This window comes from Cornus florida, unplaced genomic scaffold, assembly GCF_030987335.1.
Source record: "Cornus florida cultivar Cherokee Brave unplaced genomic scaffold, ASM3098733v1 CherokeeBrave_3.0.0_Hap2_Chr02, whole genome shotgun sequence".
Classification (NCBI taxonomy): Eukaryota; Viridiplantae; Streptophyta; class Magnoliopsida; order Cornales; family Cornaceae; genus Cornus; species Cornus florida.
This window is the reverse complement of record NW_026775572.1, coordinates 76,358,236-76,374,605: the sequence shown is the minus strand read 5'-3', so window position 1 is coordinate 76,374,605 and position 16,370 is coordinate 76,358,236. Positions and strand designations below refer to the sequence as shown.

The 16,370-nt window shown below is 36.8% G+C and overlaps 1 protein-coding gene across 1 annotated transcript; it reads right to left on the bottom strand.

Annotated features, from left to right (window-relative positions):
* Positions 1–1,465: 1,465 nt before the first annotated feature.
* LOC132296438 (zinc finger BED domain-containing protein RICESLEEPER 1-like) lies at positions 1,466–4,809 on the bottom strand. The gene is made up of 4 exons (XM_059794642.1): positions 4,288–4,809; positions 3,905–4,180; positions 2,734–2,826; positions 1,466–1,471 (listed from the first exon to the last, which is right to left on the bottom strand). Exons 1-4 carry the CDS (start codon positions 4,807–4,809, stop codon positions 1,466–1,468), a joined length of 897 nt encoding a protein of 298 aa, XP_059650625.1.
* Between the last annotated feature and the right edge of the window lie 11,561 nt (positions 4,810–16,370).

Genomic DNA, 16,370 nt, shown 5'->3' with positions numbered 1-16,370 from the left:
TCCATCTCCAAGCTTGTCAAAAGCTTTCACCCCCACTTTAGTATGTAGTTCCCAGTTTTTTTACCTCTAATCTATATAAAATGATAAAACTAATAAAACTTCATAAAGAGATCCATCTTCTGCATTCATTATTCATACAGGGAAAGACTCACATGGTTGCAAATAAGATACCATAGCATAACAGCAAGTACCATATAGATGACAATATGGTCAACCCTTTAGAATCCCTAGAGAACAAATCACATTAAGTTGATTTTCAATCCATCTAATATATGTAACAAATAATTAAGATACCAAATTGTGGGAGTGATCTGATTATCTCGAGCTCCTATGGTAAGAAAAAACTAAAAACAAAATGTACAGTTGGAACTTGGAACTCTATATAAGTCAAACTCCCTGAAAAGAAAAATAATGATAACATCTTCGAGAATAAAATAATAATTAGACACCCAATAATTTGGGAGTAAATGGTTTATTCCACCCACTCTTTAGCCATTAATGCTGTAGAATACTTTATCTACAATGAACAGTTCCAATGACAAGTGTTAATTAACTTAACTGGCTTAGAATGACTCCCTCAGTTCTAACTTAAGCCCAGCAAAAGATTCTAAAATCAAGATGCAGAGGGAGGACCCATGTTAGTAACTTCTCTTGCAAAATTATGAACAAGAATGAATGAAAGCATGCAGTGCAAAACTCCAACTTTTTCAACTAATTTTAAGTACTCAGAAAAGGGCCAATTCACAGGAAAGGCAGATGGATCAAACCCTCCCCCCCCCCCCTCTCTCTCTCTCAAATTATATATGGCTCGAGGAACATTCTATTTCCCTTGAAGCATAGCACAAGTACCACTTTTGTGAAACTAGGGATATATATAAAAAAAAAAAAACATGTTCAAATGAACAAATGCCAGAAAAAAAACTGCAAAAGTGATAGTCAAATCAACATTTCCAGGAAAAGCCATACCTAAATGAATTAACTTAACTGGCTTAGAATGACCCCCTCAGTTCCAACTTAAGCCCAGCAAAAGATTCTAAAATCAAGATGCAGAGAGAGGACCCATGTTAGTAACTTCTCTTGCAAAATTATGAACAAGAATGAATGAAAGCATGCAGTGCAAAACTACAACTTTTTCAACTAATTTTAAGTACTCAAAAAAGGGCCGATTCACAGGAAAGGCAAATGGATCAAACCCTCCTCTCTCTCTCTCTCTCAAATTATATATAGCTCGAGGAACATTCTATTTCCCTTGCACAAGTACCACTTTTGTGAAACTAGGGATATAAAAAAAAACATGTTCAAATGAATAAATGCCAAAAAAAAAAAACTGCAAAAGTGATAGTCAAATCAACATTTCCAGGAAAAGCCATACCTAAATAATGAGATCCATCTGCCTGTCTGGTTATTATGATATATCATAGATATATCCTCATAATTAGCTCCACTTATTAAACCAACTTTGTCATCAAAACTGCAAAAGTGATTGAAACATTAAATGTAATCACGAGTGAAACAAAAAAATGAGCAATTCAGAATCGTATAAGTTACTTTAGCCCTTTTATTTATTTTTCTATCTATTTTTTTTGGGAGCGATATGTAAGATATTTTGAACTCGAACATGTTTTTTCTGGCATAAGCAACCTAATCTATGCTAAAATGGAAATGATAACTCTAATATGTTCGTGCTCAAAAGGCAGAAGATCAATCTACAAGTCCCCCACAAGAAACTCATATCTCATTTAGATATTTTGGATTAAAGAACAGCAATTAATTTAAAGGACCTGACAACAATAATAGCCTCCAAATTCTCATCAATGATTGAAGGACCGTAAGGGTTTGTAATAGGTTCAACTTGCAGCAAATTTCAGCTCATTTTGCAGTTGGCATGATAAAATATGGATATATTTGTATCCATATTCCTTGCTAAAAATGGACACCTCAAGTTTGGGTATATGGCAGATCACAAAAGAGCTGAAGTTGAAAATTCACATGGTGAGATGAAAATTCCATAAGATTACCAGACAAATCAGCCAATTATCGTCCTAAAGTTGAAGCAAATTGTCTAGTATAAATGTTATAAAAAATAGACAAGGACTTGACTGAAAATATAAAAGAATAAACTGAATTGGAGACCAAACTGGTGAACCCAGACTGCTACCAATCAAAGAGAATCATTTTAGCTCAAACACAATGACATGATATGGTCAAGGGAAAATTACAATGCTTGATTTCTGTGTACAGAAATGATAAAAATTACAGTGTAGTTATGTGATCGGTGAATCTCTCAAAGTTCAAAGTTATTTATGCAAGAAGCCATCTAACAGGAAAAAACAATATGAATTTCGAAAAAATGCTCCAAGATGTAATTTTTATGTCAGAACCACTAACCTTCACAGTTCGTAGTCCTCGAGTCACTGTTTCTTAGTATCAAGAGAGAGGCACCTCTAGTTTCATTAATTTGGTAAACTGCATCATAAGTGACACACATGACAAAAAAATAAAATAAAGAAAGGGAAAAAAAACAAAAAAAAAAAAAAAAAAGAAGAAGAAGAAAGAAAACAAAATGACTTTAGTTCCTATTATTATTCCTCAAATGTACTTTTGAATGATGTGAAATGATTAATCCTTGATTCACTCCAACACAAAGAAGGTTGTATGCATATAAACCCCCTTCCTCTCCTTTTCCAAAACAAGGGAAAAAAAAAAAAAACATACACAGGTATGTATATAAACCTGAGATGTCTTTAGTTCCAGTTCCTCCCACTCTCCAGATGAATCATTTCCTTCCACTATTCCAATTCCAGCATAAATCAATGCACTAAGACCCTGCGTATCAAATAAGCCAGCATTTGGTAATGATGTGAATATAAAATTATATGGATTAGAACAAAGAAAATCTTGAAATTCCAAGGATGTTATATATGAAGTAATCCCATTTTTCCGACTACTACAATATCAACCTATTCGGTTGCATGGGGGGTGGAGTACAACAACAACAAGAAGAAAGTAATTATGTGCGATCGGAGTTCCAGTAACTTAAAACAAAATATGCAAAATCACTTATCCATTGTATTGTAAACACACAAGTTCATCTGATTATAGTTTCCTAGCACTACAATTTGACACTTATTAATGAGAAAAGTCATCACCAATCAGGTAAGTTTAATTATGCTAAACTCTACAGTATAGACATAGCAAAGTCTGATTGTGAGGAGCAGCAAGAACATGAGACAATAATTGGCAATAAATAAAGAGCATTTAGCAGACATGATAGAAGGTTTTATGCAGATTCGTCAGAGTAACAACAACAAAGAAGTGTTTTTATAGGGCTTTTGGTGTTTTACCTTTCATAGTAGCAGCAGCAGTAAAATACAGTTATGTCAACCTCCAAAAAAGAGAGTAGTTCAGTAGAATCATATTGCTCTTTGTCATATGCAGATTACTAACAAAAGGGTCACCTCTAAGCATATGCTCTTTGTTAATCAAAACCACCAAAAAGGATATTCACTAGCTTCAATGAAGAAGGCATGATCAAAAGATAATTTCCAAAATAGTAGTAGCACCAAAAAAAGTTTCACCAAATAGAGAGCTGAAAAAAAAAGAGCACAAGTTATATAAGTATTACAATATTAATAATAAATTGAGTTATAACATCATTAATACCTTATTGAACCATATCAGCAAAAGTGTTTAAACATTGTGCTGAAGGAACGCCTTCTTTATTACTTATGGTCAAATCATCAAACTCCACAACAAGGTCATCCAATTGAAGTTGTATGCTCTTTTCATTTAAAAACACCAAAAGAAAAATTAATATAAATACCAATGAAAGTAAATTTAATTTAATTAATAAAAATTTGAATTGATTACCTTTTATATTAAATAACCAATCTCTTGTGCAAACCAAAGCCTCCATATTCTCGGGTTTAAAACAACTACGGAATTGATCAAGAATTCGACCACCAACACTAAAAGCAGCCTCGGAAGCAACCGTAGACACTGGAATGCTTAATACATCTCGAGCCATACGAGAAAGTACTGGATACCTAAATTGGTTGGCCTTCCAATATACAAGCACATTAAGGTCTACTTTCCTGTCAACCTTTGGCTCATCCAAATACAATTCTAATTCTGATTTTTGAGCACTATCAAATTCATCACTTTCAAAACTATCAAATTCCTATATAAAAAATAAATAAGTAAAAACAAGTACTCAAATAAATATTTTACAAGAATAAAGTAAAACTAGTTAAAATACATAAATGAAAAAATAAAATATCAAATTACCTGCATGATATCTCTACTCTCTTTTGTCCAAAATGCTTTTTCTCTTTCATAAGAACAACTTCCAACTGTTTGTGAAGTGGCTTTTGTGCTCATATGAGAATGAGAATCACACAAATACTCATTAAAGAGACTAAACAAGTTATCACAGACCCTTTTGATCTCTCTAGAATCATAACCATAAATCTTAGTGTAACTAAAAGCCACAAAATAAAGCTTGAAACGAGGGTCTAAAATCACAGCAATAGTAAGGATCATGCTAAATTCTGACCAATATTTAGAGAATTTCGAATACATTTTAGTGGCCATGCTAAACAAGAACTCATCCAAACTCTCCTTTTCAGTTAGCAATTTTCGTTGAACTAAAAACACAGCAGGAAAGTACAAATTTGCTATAGCATATTTTGTTCCAGAAAAGACTTTGGTGACATTATAAAATTCTCCTAAGAAATTGCAAATCTTCTCCACTTTGCTCCACTCATCTTTAGATGGACAATGCTTATAGTTTGAGTCACTTAATGCCATGTGACAAAATGCACGATGATAATAAAATGGCACACTCAAGCATAATAAATGTTGAGTTCCATCTTGTAGAAACATCTTGCCTCAAACCTTTCTTAGAATCCAAAGACACATGAGAAATGCATTCCAAAAATTTTTGTTTTCTCCCCGGAGAACCTTTAACATACTTAACACTTTCACAAATCTTAATGACAGATTCATTAATTTCTTTTAAACCATCTTGCATAATCAAATTCAAAATATGAGCACAACACCGAATGTGAAAATAATTACCATCACTCAACAATGCATCATTTAAATTTAATTGACACTTCAACATGTCAACAAATGAAGTATTTGAAGAAGCTGTCCAAAGTGATTGAAAACAGTTTTTTCTCAATCCCCCATGTACACACAAATTTTGTAAGTCTGCAATAGAAACAAAATATGGAGCAAAATAGAATTTTATTAATTTATGAATGTGGAGTACAGTCCTTTGTAATATCTTTTACAAAAAAAGAATGGTCCTCTGATTCGATCTCCTTGTTTTTGGTTGGTTGGATCCAAGGGCTGCACGAGCTTGTTCTTGAATCACTGTGGAATTTGATGAAGAACGGCACGTTGTTGGATGTGCTTGATGTTCTTCGCTTTTGGGTTTCGATTATGAATTTGTGTCTGAATTCTGAGTCTCTGAACTTCTAAATTCTGAATTTGTGTCTGAATTTGTAGACTTCTGAATTCTGAATCCTCTCCCCTTTTTCTTCTTCCAAGCCTCTATTTATAGGCTTCTTGGATTAATAGGATGATGACACGTGTCATCTCCTGATAAGGAAAAAACTATAACTGGGCCGGGCCGGTTATATAGTGATAATTATCCTTAAAGATAATTATTCAAAATATATTTTATTAGAATAATTATCGTTTCATTTAATTATCTGGGCTGAGCTAATTAAATAATTTAAGTAGACCAAGCCTGGTAAATTAAATAATTTATTTAAACATTAGGCCTATATTTAATGGGTCCATTTGTTAAAACCAAAGCCCACTAAATTTTAGTGTCTACACCCCATTCGGTTAACAATGTGTAAATTTTTTCATTTATGGTAACCCCATTATGTGGTGATGGCATATAGCAAAAGTTTAAGATTCTTTTCTGTAATTGCCAATCATCATCAATAAAATGTGCAGTGAGGCACAAGTACCCATCAGTAGTTAAAGAAGTCCATAAATCAGATGTCAAACAAATCCTACCTTGCACTGATCCTAACAAGTGTCGAAGCCTACCCTTTTTAGTTTTATACTAAATTTTAGTGTCTACAAATTACCCCCACTTCAAGTCCCAATTTTGACAAGACTTGTCTCTTTTTCCAAGTGGGACTTGAAGTTTCTTTTTTTTTTTTTTTTTTTCCCATCTTAATTGTACTTTCCTATTTAAATTGAATTGTCCAAATCCCAATACAACTTGGAGGTATCTTGTTGCCTATATATACCCTCAATATTATAGGGTTTGATATCAATTCCAAAAGACTTGTCAGATCCCAAATAATAGGTACGTGTGTTTTTTCTTCTTCTTCTTTTTTTTTTTTTTTTTTTTTTTTTTTTTTTCTCTCTCTTCTCTTCTCTTCTCCACGCTGGCTGGAGCTTTTTTTTTTTTTTTTTAATTTTTTTTTTTTCACGCATGTAGGAGAACAATTTTTTTTTTTTTTTTTTTTTTTTTTTTTTTTTTTTTTTTTTTTTCTCCACGCATGTAGGAGAACATTTTTTTTTTTTTTTTTTTTTCTCCACGCATGTAGGAGAACAATTTTTTTTTTTTTTTTTTTTTTTTTTTTTTTTTTCTCCACGCATGTAGGAGAATATATTTTTTTTTTTTTTTTTTTTTTTTTCTCTCTCCACGCACGCTGGAGAACTTTTTTTTTTTTTTTTTTTTTTCACTCCACTCCACGCACGCTGGATTTTTTTTTTTTTTTTTTGTGTCAACCGTAGCAGAATCCTCCTTCTAGACAACACCGATTTGAGCTTTGGTATCCATCATGGTGGTGTTCAAGTGTTTCGCAAAGCAAAAACTGACTATCTTAGAGAGCAAAAATAGTCAACGAGTCCAAGGAACGACATTAAGTGTATATGACTCACTTTTTGGTCGCAATGCTATTCAAGTGCCTGATTCTAACAATAAACATTGTTCATCTCATTGGACATGCACGGCCACATGCGAACTCACCGACTTTGGTCCTGATCAAATTAATGAAGAATCTATTGTCTTTAAAGCCTTGATACTAAATTCTTCACTTTATGAGAGAGTTGTTGAAGAAAACCAGTTTTCACTATTGGGTCTTAATGTTCAGGCGAAGGAAATATCATGGAGTATTCCCTATAAACTTCCTGCTGAATTGCTATACACCGAACTATATTGGGAGTGGTCAGAAGATGTCTTAGCGCATTTCCACGACTTTCTATCAAAACAACAACTATATGGTGCTTTATTCGCCCCCATATTTTCCTATGATCGTCATGAAGATGTATTCAAAGCATTCCTTGAATGTTGGTGCCCAGCCACTAATACACTTCATTGTTTTATTGGCGAGCTATCAATTTCTCTTCGAGATCTATATATGCTAGGTGGTCTCCCTCACCAAGGAACAATTTATGATGAAGTTATTCCTTGTGCAGATGAACTATCAAGAGCTGGCAACAACAAAAATTCTATCCCTTTGAGTTGTCAACACCTATTTTTGGCCTTCCACAGACTTTCCAAGAAGTATAAAGGAGATCAGAATGTGAAGATATCTGACTGGATTAATTTCTGGTTTAAAGGTGCATCAAGACATGCCAAACCTTCAAAGAAATCAACAAAAAATAAAGTTCACTGCCCTATGAGGACTCAAAATCCGTCTGGTGTGATCCCTCCTGTCCGGTCGATGTCCACCAAAGAGAAAGAAGGATTTATCAACCTTGGTGTAGATGAAACATCGAGAGACACCACTTATCTAGCTGTTTTTTTAGCATGTTGGCTCTGTAAATTTGCCTTACCTGCACACCCTGGCAACATAATTCGTCCTGGGACTTTCAAGGTCGCAAGCATGTTAGCAGATGGCTGCAACATTTGTCTTTCCATCCTGGTTCTGGCCAGTATTTACAGAGGCTTGAACGAGATTGTTTCCTCACTAGATCCTGGAAGCTGCTCTGCGATATTTCCTATTCACTATGTATTCGGATGGTTGAGTGAATATTTCAGAACTAATTTCACCATTCCTAATACCAACTATTGGCCTATAATGACATTATATGCAGGCAAAGGAGGAGCAAGATACTTTGACCATTTTGAAGCCCAAAATTTATTCAGATCATGTAAAGGAATAAACTTAACTCGAATGGCTAAAAGATCTTCAAAAGAGCGACTTATTGTAGATAATGGCGAGATGACAAAGTCTGACTTTGACACCCTAATCAATCTTCGATCACGTTATTTGACATTGCGCCAAAATGACCATCTTATCATTGAGCCGTATAGTCCACACAGATTTAGCCGACAATTTGGGTATCATCAAGATATTCCTGGAAAATTAAAAAATGACTTTCGTACTTACACCTTAGAGGAATTTTTAAAGCATTGGAACTCATCCGTTCATTATTCTTCTGGTTGTGATGCGTTGCTTCTTTCAACCTTAAGCCACCAAAAATCCTCAGTTACCAGAGCATATGCCAAATGGTGGTCAAACGTATATATTGATCCATTTACATAGAAAGAAACTACCTCAAAGCAATCTAAACGCACGATTTCCCCACCAGAGAAACCAACTAAAATCAGGAAGGTTTTAATTAAGGGGCTGAAGTCAAATCTCCCATCTAAGCCAGTGCCAAAGTTAACCATCAAATCTCATAATGATTGTGACATTGTTGGAGGATCTAGTAGCCATCACCAAACAGCAGAAGATGTCCCACCACTAATCAATAACTGTCGCCGTCGTCAGTTGTCAATGGAGTTAGATGAGGATGTGAAAGCTTATGATGATGATTGTAACTAGAAGCACGTCACCGACAAAGTGAGACTTGATTCAGTACAGGAATGTGTTGCCACTTCTCTTGATCAATTTTTTACTGGGGTACCTAGCAGTTCACAACCTATACAGGTAACTGTTATTTTATATATATATATATATATATATATTTTTTTTTTTTTTTATTATTTTTTTTTTTTTGGTACTGCAAATTACCATTATTTATTATTATTTTTTTAATAGATAAAAGATAGCAAGGGATTTCTTGGGGAAGATGTCGTCATTGTTGCTAACCCAACATGTAGTGAAGAATCTATTTATGGACCATCTGCCTTAGAGTTGGCCACTGCGATAGGAAAAGGTACAGAGATTTCACTACAAAGAAGCAGAGTTAGTTAACACTCGGATGTTTTGGGGGTTGCTGAAGTGACTAGTCAAGCTATGGAGGTGGTTGAAAATATTGGTAAAGATCATGTAGTTATCCCTTCTTTGATTTTAAGAGAACAGGGTCCACCCTTGCATCGTGTTGCCCCTTCTGAAATGTCAATTTTCAATGCGGAAGAGATCGTTCTTGATGTTCATCGTCGTGCTGCTTTATTCTTTATTGATTTCATAAAGAATATCATACACGATACTCCTACCGATAAAATACCGTCTCGAGCACCTAAACTTCAAACACTTTATGAAGGACTCGCAAAACTCCCTAGAGACCATTCAGCTTTGAAGAGGCGAATTGACTCATATACCAATAATGCGGCCAATTATATTGCTACATCTTCTTCATATGCCTGTATGATGACTTCAAACTCTCAATCCCAACGATTGGCCAGTATTGATGCACAACTCACCAACACTAGGTCTATAGAAGATGATGGTGCTAAGCGTATAGAATCACTTCAATCTAGTTTGAGTGAAGCTGAATTTAAAGAAGCTAGATTAGTGAAAGAATTGCAGGAAGCCAGGGAAGAGACTCAAGGGCTTAAAGTTCTTATATCGACAATGGATGCACAGTTATCTCAGAAAAAGGAAGCCATCACCAAACTTTGGGAAGATCGAAAATCAATAGAAGAAGCTAACGTCATCTCGAATCGCGATCTTGAAGTAGTGAAGCAACTGGAAGAGATATTATGGCAAGAACGTGACGAAATTATCGCTATGGAATTTTAGTATTGATCATCATTTTTTTCCAAAAAAACAAGTTGTAACTTTGACTTTTAGCAATAAAACAAATGATTTATTATCTCCATTTTATTTACAAAGATGTTATCATTATTTATTTGTTTCACCGTTCACAGTTTATACTCTTGCGGGCCAGGAGTTTATAAAGATTTTTTTTTTTTTTTTGCAATCACAGTTTTAACTCATGTAGGCCAGGAGCATAGTGCAGTTTAAGCTCGTACGATCAGGAGTATTGCCTTCATGGGTAGTAGCGCTTCAGGAATTTGCCATTAATGGGCCCCACTCTTACTCCGTCTTCATCAATAATGAGATATGCGCCGTTAGTATAAATTTCGCAAACAACATACGGCCCATCCCATTTGGATACAAATTTATTTCCTTTACGATTTATGACAATCGGTCTACGAACAGCTAATACTAAGTCTCGAACTTGAAATGACCGAGGTCGAACTCTCTTATTGAACGCTTTAGAAAGTCGAGCTTGATAACACTCTAGCTATTGTTGAGCTTTTAATCTCTTTCCATCCAATGCTTCCAGTTCTTGAAGACGTAAGATGGCATTTTCTTCACTTGTAAGACCTTCTTGTATAGCTATCCTTAATGAAGGGATTTGTTGTTCCAATGGAAGAACTGCTTCTACGCTATAGACCAGAGAATATGGAGTTGCTTGAGTAGGTGTCCGATATGTAGTGCGGTATGCCCATAATGCTTTTTCCATTCGCTCATGCCAATCTCGCTTTGTTTGGTTGACTACTTTCTTCAATAGCTTACATAGAGTCTTATTGAATGCTTCTGCGAGACCATTTACAGGGGCATTGTACATAGAGGATTTACGTTGTTTGAATCCAAATTTCTCACAAAGGTCAGTTACCCAACTGTTTTTAAAATTCGTCCCGTTATCAGTGATGATGTATCGAGGGACACCATATCGATAAATAATGTTGGACTTGATGAAGTCAACCACTATTTCCTTTTTCACATGTTTATAGGGTGTAGCTTCCGCCCATTTTAAAAAATAATCAGTTGCAGCCAAGATATACAAATGGCCTTTTGAAGACTTTTTTAAAGGACCAACTACACCTAATCCCCATGCATCGAACGGCCATGATGTCACAGTAGGGTGTAATGGTTCCGGTGGTTAGTGTATGAAGTTGGTATAGAATTGACAGGCTTGACACCTTTTTGCATACTCCAAGCAATCTTTGACCATGGTGGGCCAATAATAACCCATTCTTTTAACGCGAAAGTGCAGTTTTGGACCAGATTGATGAGCTCCACAAATCCCAGAATGTGCCTCCTTCATTGCATGCGTTGCTTCATCATTTCCAAGTTAGCGAAGGAAAAGGCCCTCATAGGAATGCCTATACAATGTATCGTTGTAATAGATGAAACGAGGTGCTCGCCATCGTATTTTAGTCTTATGGCGTAGGTCTTCGGGAAGCTTTCCATGTTCCAGATAATCAATGATAGGGATTCTCCAGTCTTCTTCCTCTTGTGTCCAATAAGAAACCACATTACTTTCTTCAAATTTATCCTCCAAGACTTGTGGCAAGACCCATCTTTGACATACAGGAACATCAACCAGGTCTTCATCAGTTAACGCCAATGTTGTAGCCAAATTTGCTAAATCATCAGCTATCCGATTTTCTTTTCTTGGAATGTGCTCTAGTATGACGCTATCAAACCGTTCCAACAAATGAGAGGCGTAACGATGGTATGGTACTAGATCATCTTTCTTAACCTCATATTCTTTAAGAAGTTGGTTGATCACCAACTTAGAGTCTCCATAAATTTCGAGGTCCGTGATGTTCATCTCATTCGCCATTTGAAGGCCGATAATCAAGGCTTGATACTCAGCTACATTATTTGACCAGTTTTCAGCAAGTGCAAAAGAGTATGGAATGACATGTCTCTTTGGAGAAACAAAAACTAAACCTGCTCTAGCCCCATCTGATCGTGCTGCCCCATCGAAAAACATCATCCATGGAGGAAGGATGTCCACAAGGAAGACTTCTTCATCAGGAAAATCTTCAGAAATTTCCCAATCGGCTGGAATAGGATGGTCAGCTAAGAAATCAGCTAAGACTTGTCCTTTTACTGCTTTTCGTGGCACATTAATAATTTCAAATTCGTTGAACAAAATTGACCACCTCGCCAATCGTCCGGAAAGGACCGGCTTAGACATGACATATTTGAGAGGATTTGCCCTTGCAACAAGATGTATCGTATGAGCCAAGAAATAATGCCTCAATTTCTTAGAAGCGAAGACAAGTGCGAGGCATGTTTTTTCAATTGGAGGATAATTTCGCTCCGTTGGGGTGAGTCTGCGACTTAAATGATACAATGCCTTGTCTTTATGTTCTTCATTATTCTGAGCGAGTAAGGCACCCAGCGATTCTTCTTGCGCAGCAATGTAAAGTATGAGTGGCTTTCTAGGTACCGGTGCTCCCAATACCAGAGAATTGAGAAGGTACTTTTTGATGCTATCAAAAGCATTTTGGCATGATTGGTCCCAATTAAATGGAACATCTTTTTTTAGGAGTCGGTTAAAAGGCTGACAACGACTCGCTAAATTTGAAATGAATCGACGAATGAACGCAAGTTGACCTTGCAAAACTTCTAAGTTCACGTAAATTCTTTGGTGGCGATATCTTTTGAATAGCCTTAATTTTATTAGGATCCATCTCAATACCACGATGACGTACGATGTATCCCAGGAATTTCCCTGAAGTCACACCAAATGCACATTTAAGGGGATTCATCTTAAGTTGATATTTTCGAAAGCGATTAAAGACAGTACGTAAATCTTGTAAATGATTTCTTCGTTCTTTTGTCTTAACCACCAAGTCATCAACATAACATTCAACAATCTTGTGGAGTATGTCGTCAAAGATTCTTTGCATAGCGCGCTGGTATGTTGCTCCCACATTTTTTAGTCCAAAGGGCATAACTTTGTAACAATATATGCCTTTAGGAGTGCGAAAAACAGTTAACTCCTCGTCCCTCGGAGTCATTCTTATCTGATTGTACCCAGAGTAACAATCCATAAAAGAGAGAGCTTCATGTCCAGTGGTTGCATCTACAGTGAGCTCAGGGATGGGAAAAGGAAAATCATCTTTTGGGCATACCTCATTCAAATCACGAAAGTCCACACAGATTCGAATCTGTCCATTTTTCTTCTTCACTGGAACAATGCTCGAAGTCCATGTTGGATATTTGACCTCACGGACAAACCCTACTTCAATCAATTTGTTGAGTTTTTCCTCTATCCTTGGAACTAGCTCTAGACGGAAGAAACGTTGAGACTGCTTAATCAGACGTGTCCCACGTTTGACAGCGAGATTGTGCACTGCAATTTTAGGATCAAGACCGGGCATCTCTTTATATGTCCAAGCAAAGACATCCTTGTACTCAGACAATAATTGAAAGTAATCATTTTCTTCTGAGGGGTTTAGGAATGCACTAACAAAAACTGGTTTGGGTTGATCGTCAGTTCCTAAGTTGATTTCTTTGAGTTGATCAACAGTAGCCTGCCCCCCGTCTTCTAGTGTTGGTGGAGCTTTCTCGATATCATCTGGTTATTCACAGTCAGGTTCCTCTTCAACAGTGATGTGGTATGACATAACACAAGACGATTCGCCAGTGCCTTCTATTCTATCCACTTCTGCTGATTGATTAGTAAATACAATGGTTCGCCTTCGAGCTTTCAATGTAACATCATTGGTGACATCTATCTCTGTCTTACGTTTCATTCGCGAAGGCACTAGGCTCTGAACCTCACTATTATTCACCACGTCGATGTTAGTTTCTTCTGACTTCACAATCTTGATGTTTTTTAGTGGTGCATCATGGATAGTACCAATTCGAGAAAATACTGACTTTCGAGATTGAGGTTGTGCAAATTTTCTTCCTTGGTCATGAAAGCTTATTCTGTTAAAAACAGAGTTACGAGGCAAATTGCTGATATGAGAACTTGAAACATTTGATTCTCGGCTTGACAACCTATTGAATACAGATGTTCGATCGCATGGAGCTCTTATACGGTCAAAGACTAATTTTTGATGCCCAATCTGCTGACCTTGTTCGTCCTCAACTTCTTCAAACCCAATGTATGAGGTGCTTGACTTCTTATCCCTCTTTGTGATTTGAATTCGAAGTGGCTCAGAAGCTACGAAACCGAGACCAGACTTAGGTGAAATGATTTTATGCCCTTGATCTTTCAACTTCTTCTGTGTCTCATTAAGGCCGTGCATCTTCTCACCGGTGACCTCAGCATTCAGTTTTCCAAGGCTTGCAGGTTTTGTAAAATCATACCCCGACTTAGCCAAGAGTTGGTATGCTTTAGGATCGAATCCTTCGTCGGTCCTTTGTTTTGGAAGTGATAAATGATCAACCATAGATTGAGAAGGCCACACGAACCCTTTTAACGGAGACTTGGAAGGCGAAGACTTCTGAATCTTAGGAAGAGGAAGAGTTAACTCTCCTTTAAGCTTTTGCATATCTTCTTTTTCCTTAGTTTGTGACATCTTTAATTTAAATTCCTTAGTTTCACTTATCTCGATAACAGGTGCCTGCCCTTCTTGTCGCTGAGATTTTGGAACATACTTTAAAATAGGTTTCGTCCGATGTGCTTTTATCGAGACCCCTCGCGTTTTAGCTACCTTTACAATGTCTGTCACTGAAACGTCTAGTGGATCACTTAATGCTTCTTTTGCTTTTGTAGATTGAATCTCTTGTGTAGACGGAAGGCTTGGGATGGGCACTTCCGAAGATGTATCATGATCGATATAGAACTTGGCATCGGCAAAATGAGATTCTGCCTCTGTAAATGGCTTATGATCCGCTACAACCGTTTGTATGCCATTTTTATAGAATTTGAAGCACTGATGAAGAGTCGATGGAATGACGCCATTACTATGTATCCAAGGCCTTCCCAACAACAAATTGTAGGACGTCTTTGCATTAATCACATGGAATAAGGTTTCTGCTTGGAGCTCGCCAATAGTTAGCTTTGCCCGAATCATGCCGATAGCTCTCTGTCCTCCTTGGTTAAAACCTTGAATAATAAGACGGCTACGCGATAACTCGTGAATTATTATGCCAAGATTTTTCATCATAAATTTTGGCATTAGATTCACCGCCGAGCCACCATCAACAAGAATACGAGTAACTCTCCGTTCTTTTATGTAACCGGAGACGAAGAGAGGACAATTGTGCGGCTTCGAACCCAACTGAAGATCCTCGTCCGTGAAAACAATTGGTGCACAACATGACTCAAACGTACCTCTGACCACTTCATCATCATCAGATTTTTCAATGATGGTTGTATTATGGTTCTCTACAGTCTGGACTTCATCTTAATCCTCGTTCTTCTCATCATTAAGGCTTGTTTTCTTAGTTGAAACCATGTAAGTTGTTACAACTTCGTCATTTAGGTATCCTTTTGGAAAGAACTCTTGCAAAGTAATAGGCTTCTGACTCTTTTTGCTTATAGAGGTGTGTTTAGTTGACTGTGTCTTCTTGACCCATTTTTTGTTATGGCCAGACTGTTTATGGTGATATTGGGGTTTCTTCTTCCTTTGCCCTCTGTCAGAATAATTAGTCTGAAAAATATCAGCTTGTTGCTTCCGTGGTTTCTTTCTTGTCGCCAGAGTCCATCCTTCTTCATCATCCTGAGGAAAAACCCTTCCAAATGTTGAAATGTTACGTACACTCCCTTGGTAATATAGATTGGGATTGGTTCCAATGAACCAAACTGGATAGTTGTGCAAGATACCTCCGAAGTTAAAGGTTGAGAACGAGCACTCCCCACGACAGAGGTTGTCAAAGTAGTAGTAGTATGATTTGAAGTTACAACTTCGTCTGTATCCAACAAGATTTTTCCTTGTTTTGCCAGATTCATCACCACCTCCTTGAAGATAAAACACTTCTCAATTGGATGACTGATAATGCGATGATATTTGCAGTATTTTGGATCGTTGATACGTCCCATCTCTGGAGGACGTTTGCATTCAGGGAGTTCTATAACTTTACTTTCAAGTAAACATTCCAAGATGCCAGGAACATCGGAATCGGGGAAGGGGTATTCTTTCTTCTCTAACTCCTTTAGCGTAGGACGCTGTCTCTCCCTCTCTTGAAACTGGCGAGGCTTTTTATCATCCTTCTTGTCATCTTTAACAGATATCTTGATTGGGGTGGTTGAGATAGCCATTGAATCTTTAGCCGCATTTTTTGATGACTTGTCGCCCTTCTTCCAGTCTTTCTTATCTTTGCGTGGTTCTATAGTCACGGGACTTTTGCCGTCATGGGATTTCATACTGATCTCCATGTCATGGGCACGCGTAGCCAATTCCTCAAATGTGCGAGGTTTTATGCCTTACAGAATGTAGAGCAGGCCCCAATGCATTTCCT

Excerpts from the sequence above, each read along its gene's own strand:
- LOC132296438 (XM_059794642.1), bottom strand. The coding sequence starts at position 4,809 with ATGGCATTAAGTGACTCAAACTATAAGCATTGTCCATCTAAAGATGAG. Across the intron at positions 4,181-4,287 it reads AGAGTAGAGATATCATGCAG|GAATTTGATAGTTTTGAAAG; the intron begins GTAATTTGATAT and ends TTTTTTATATAG. Across the intron at positions 2,827-3,904 it reads CCGAGAATATGGAGGCTTTG|GGTCTTAGTGCATTGATTTA; the intron begins GTTTGCACAAGA and ends TTTGATACGCAG.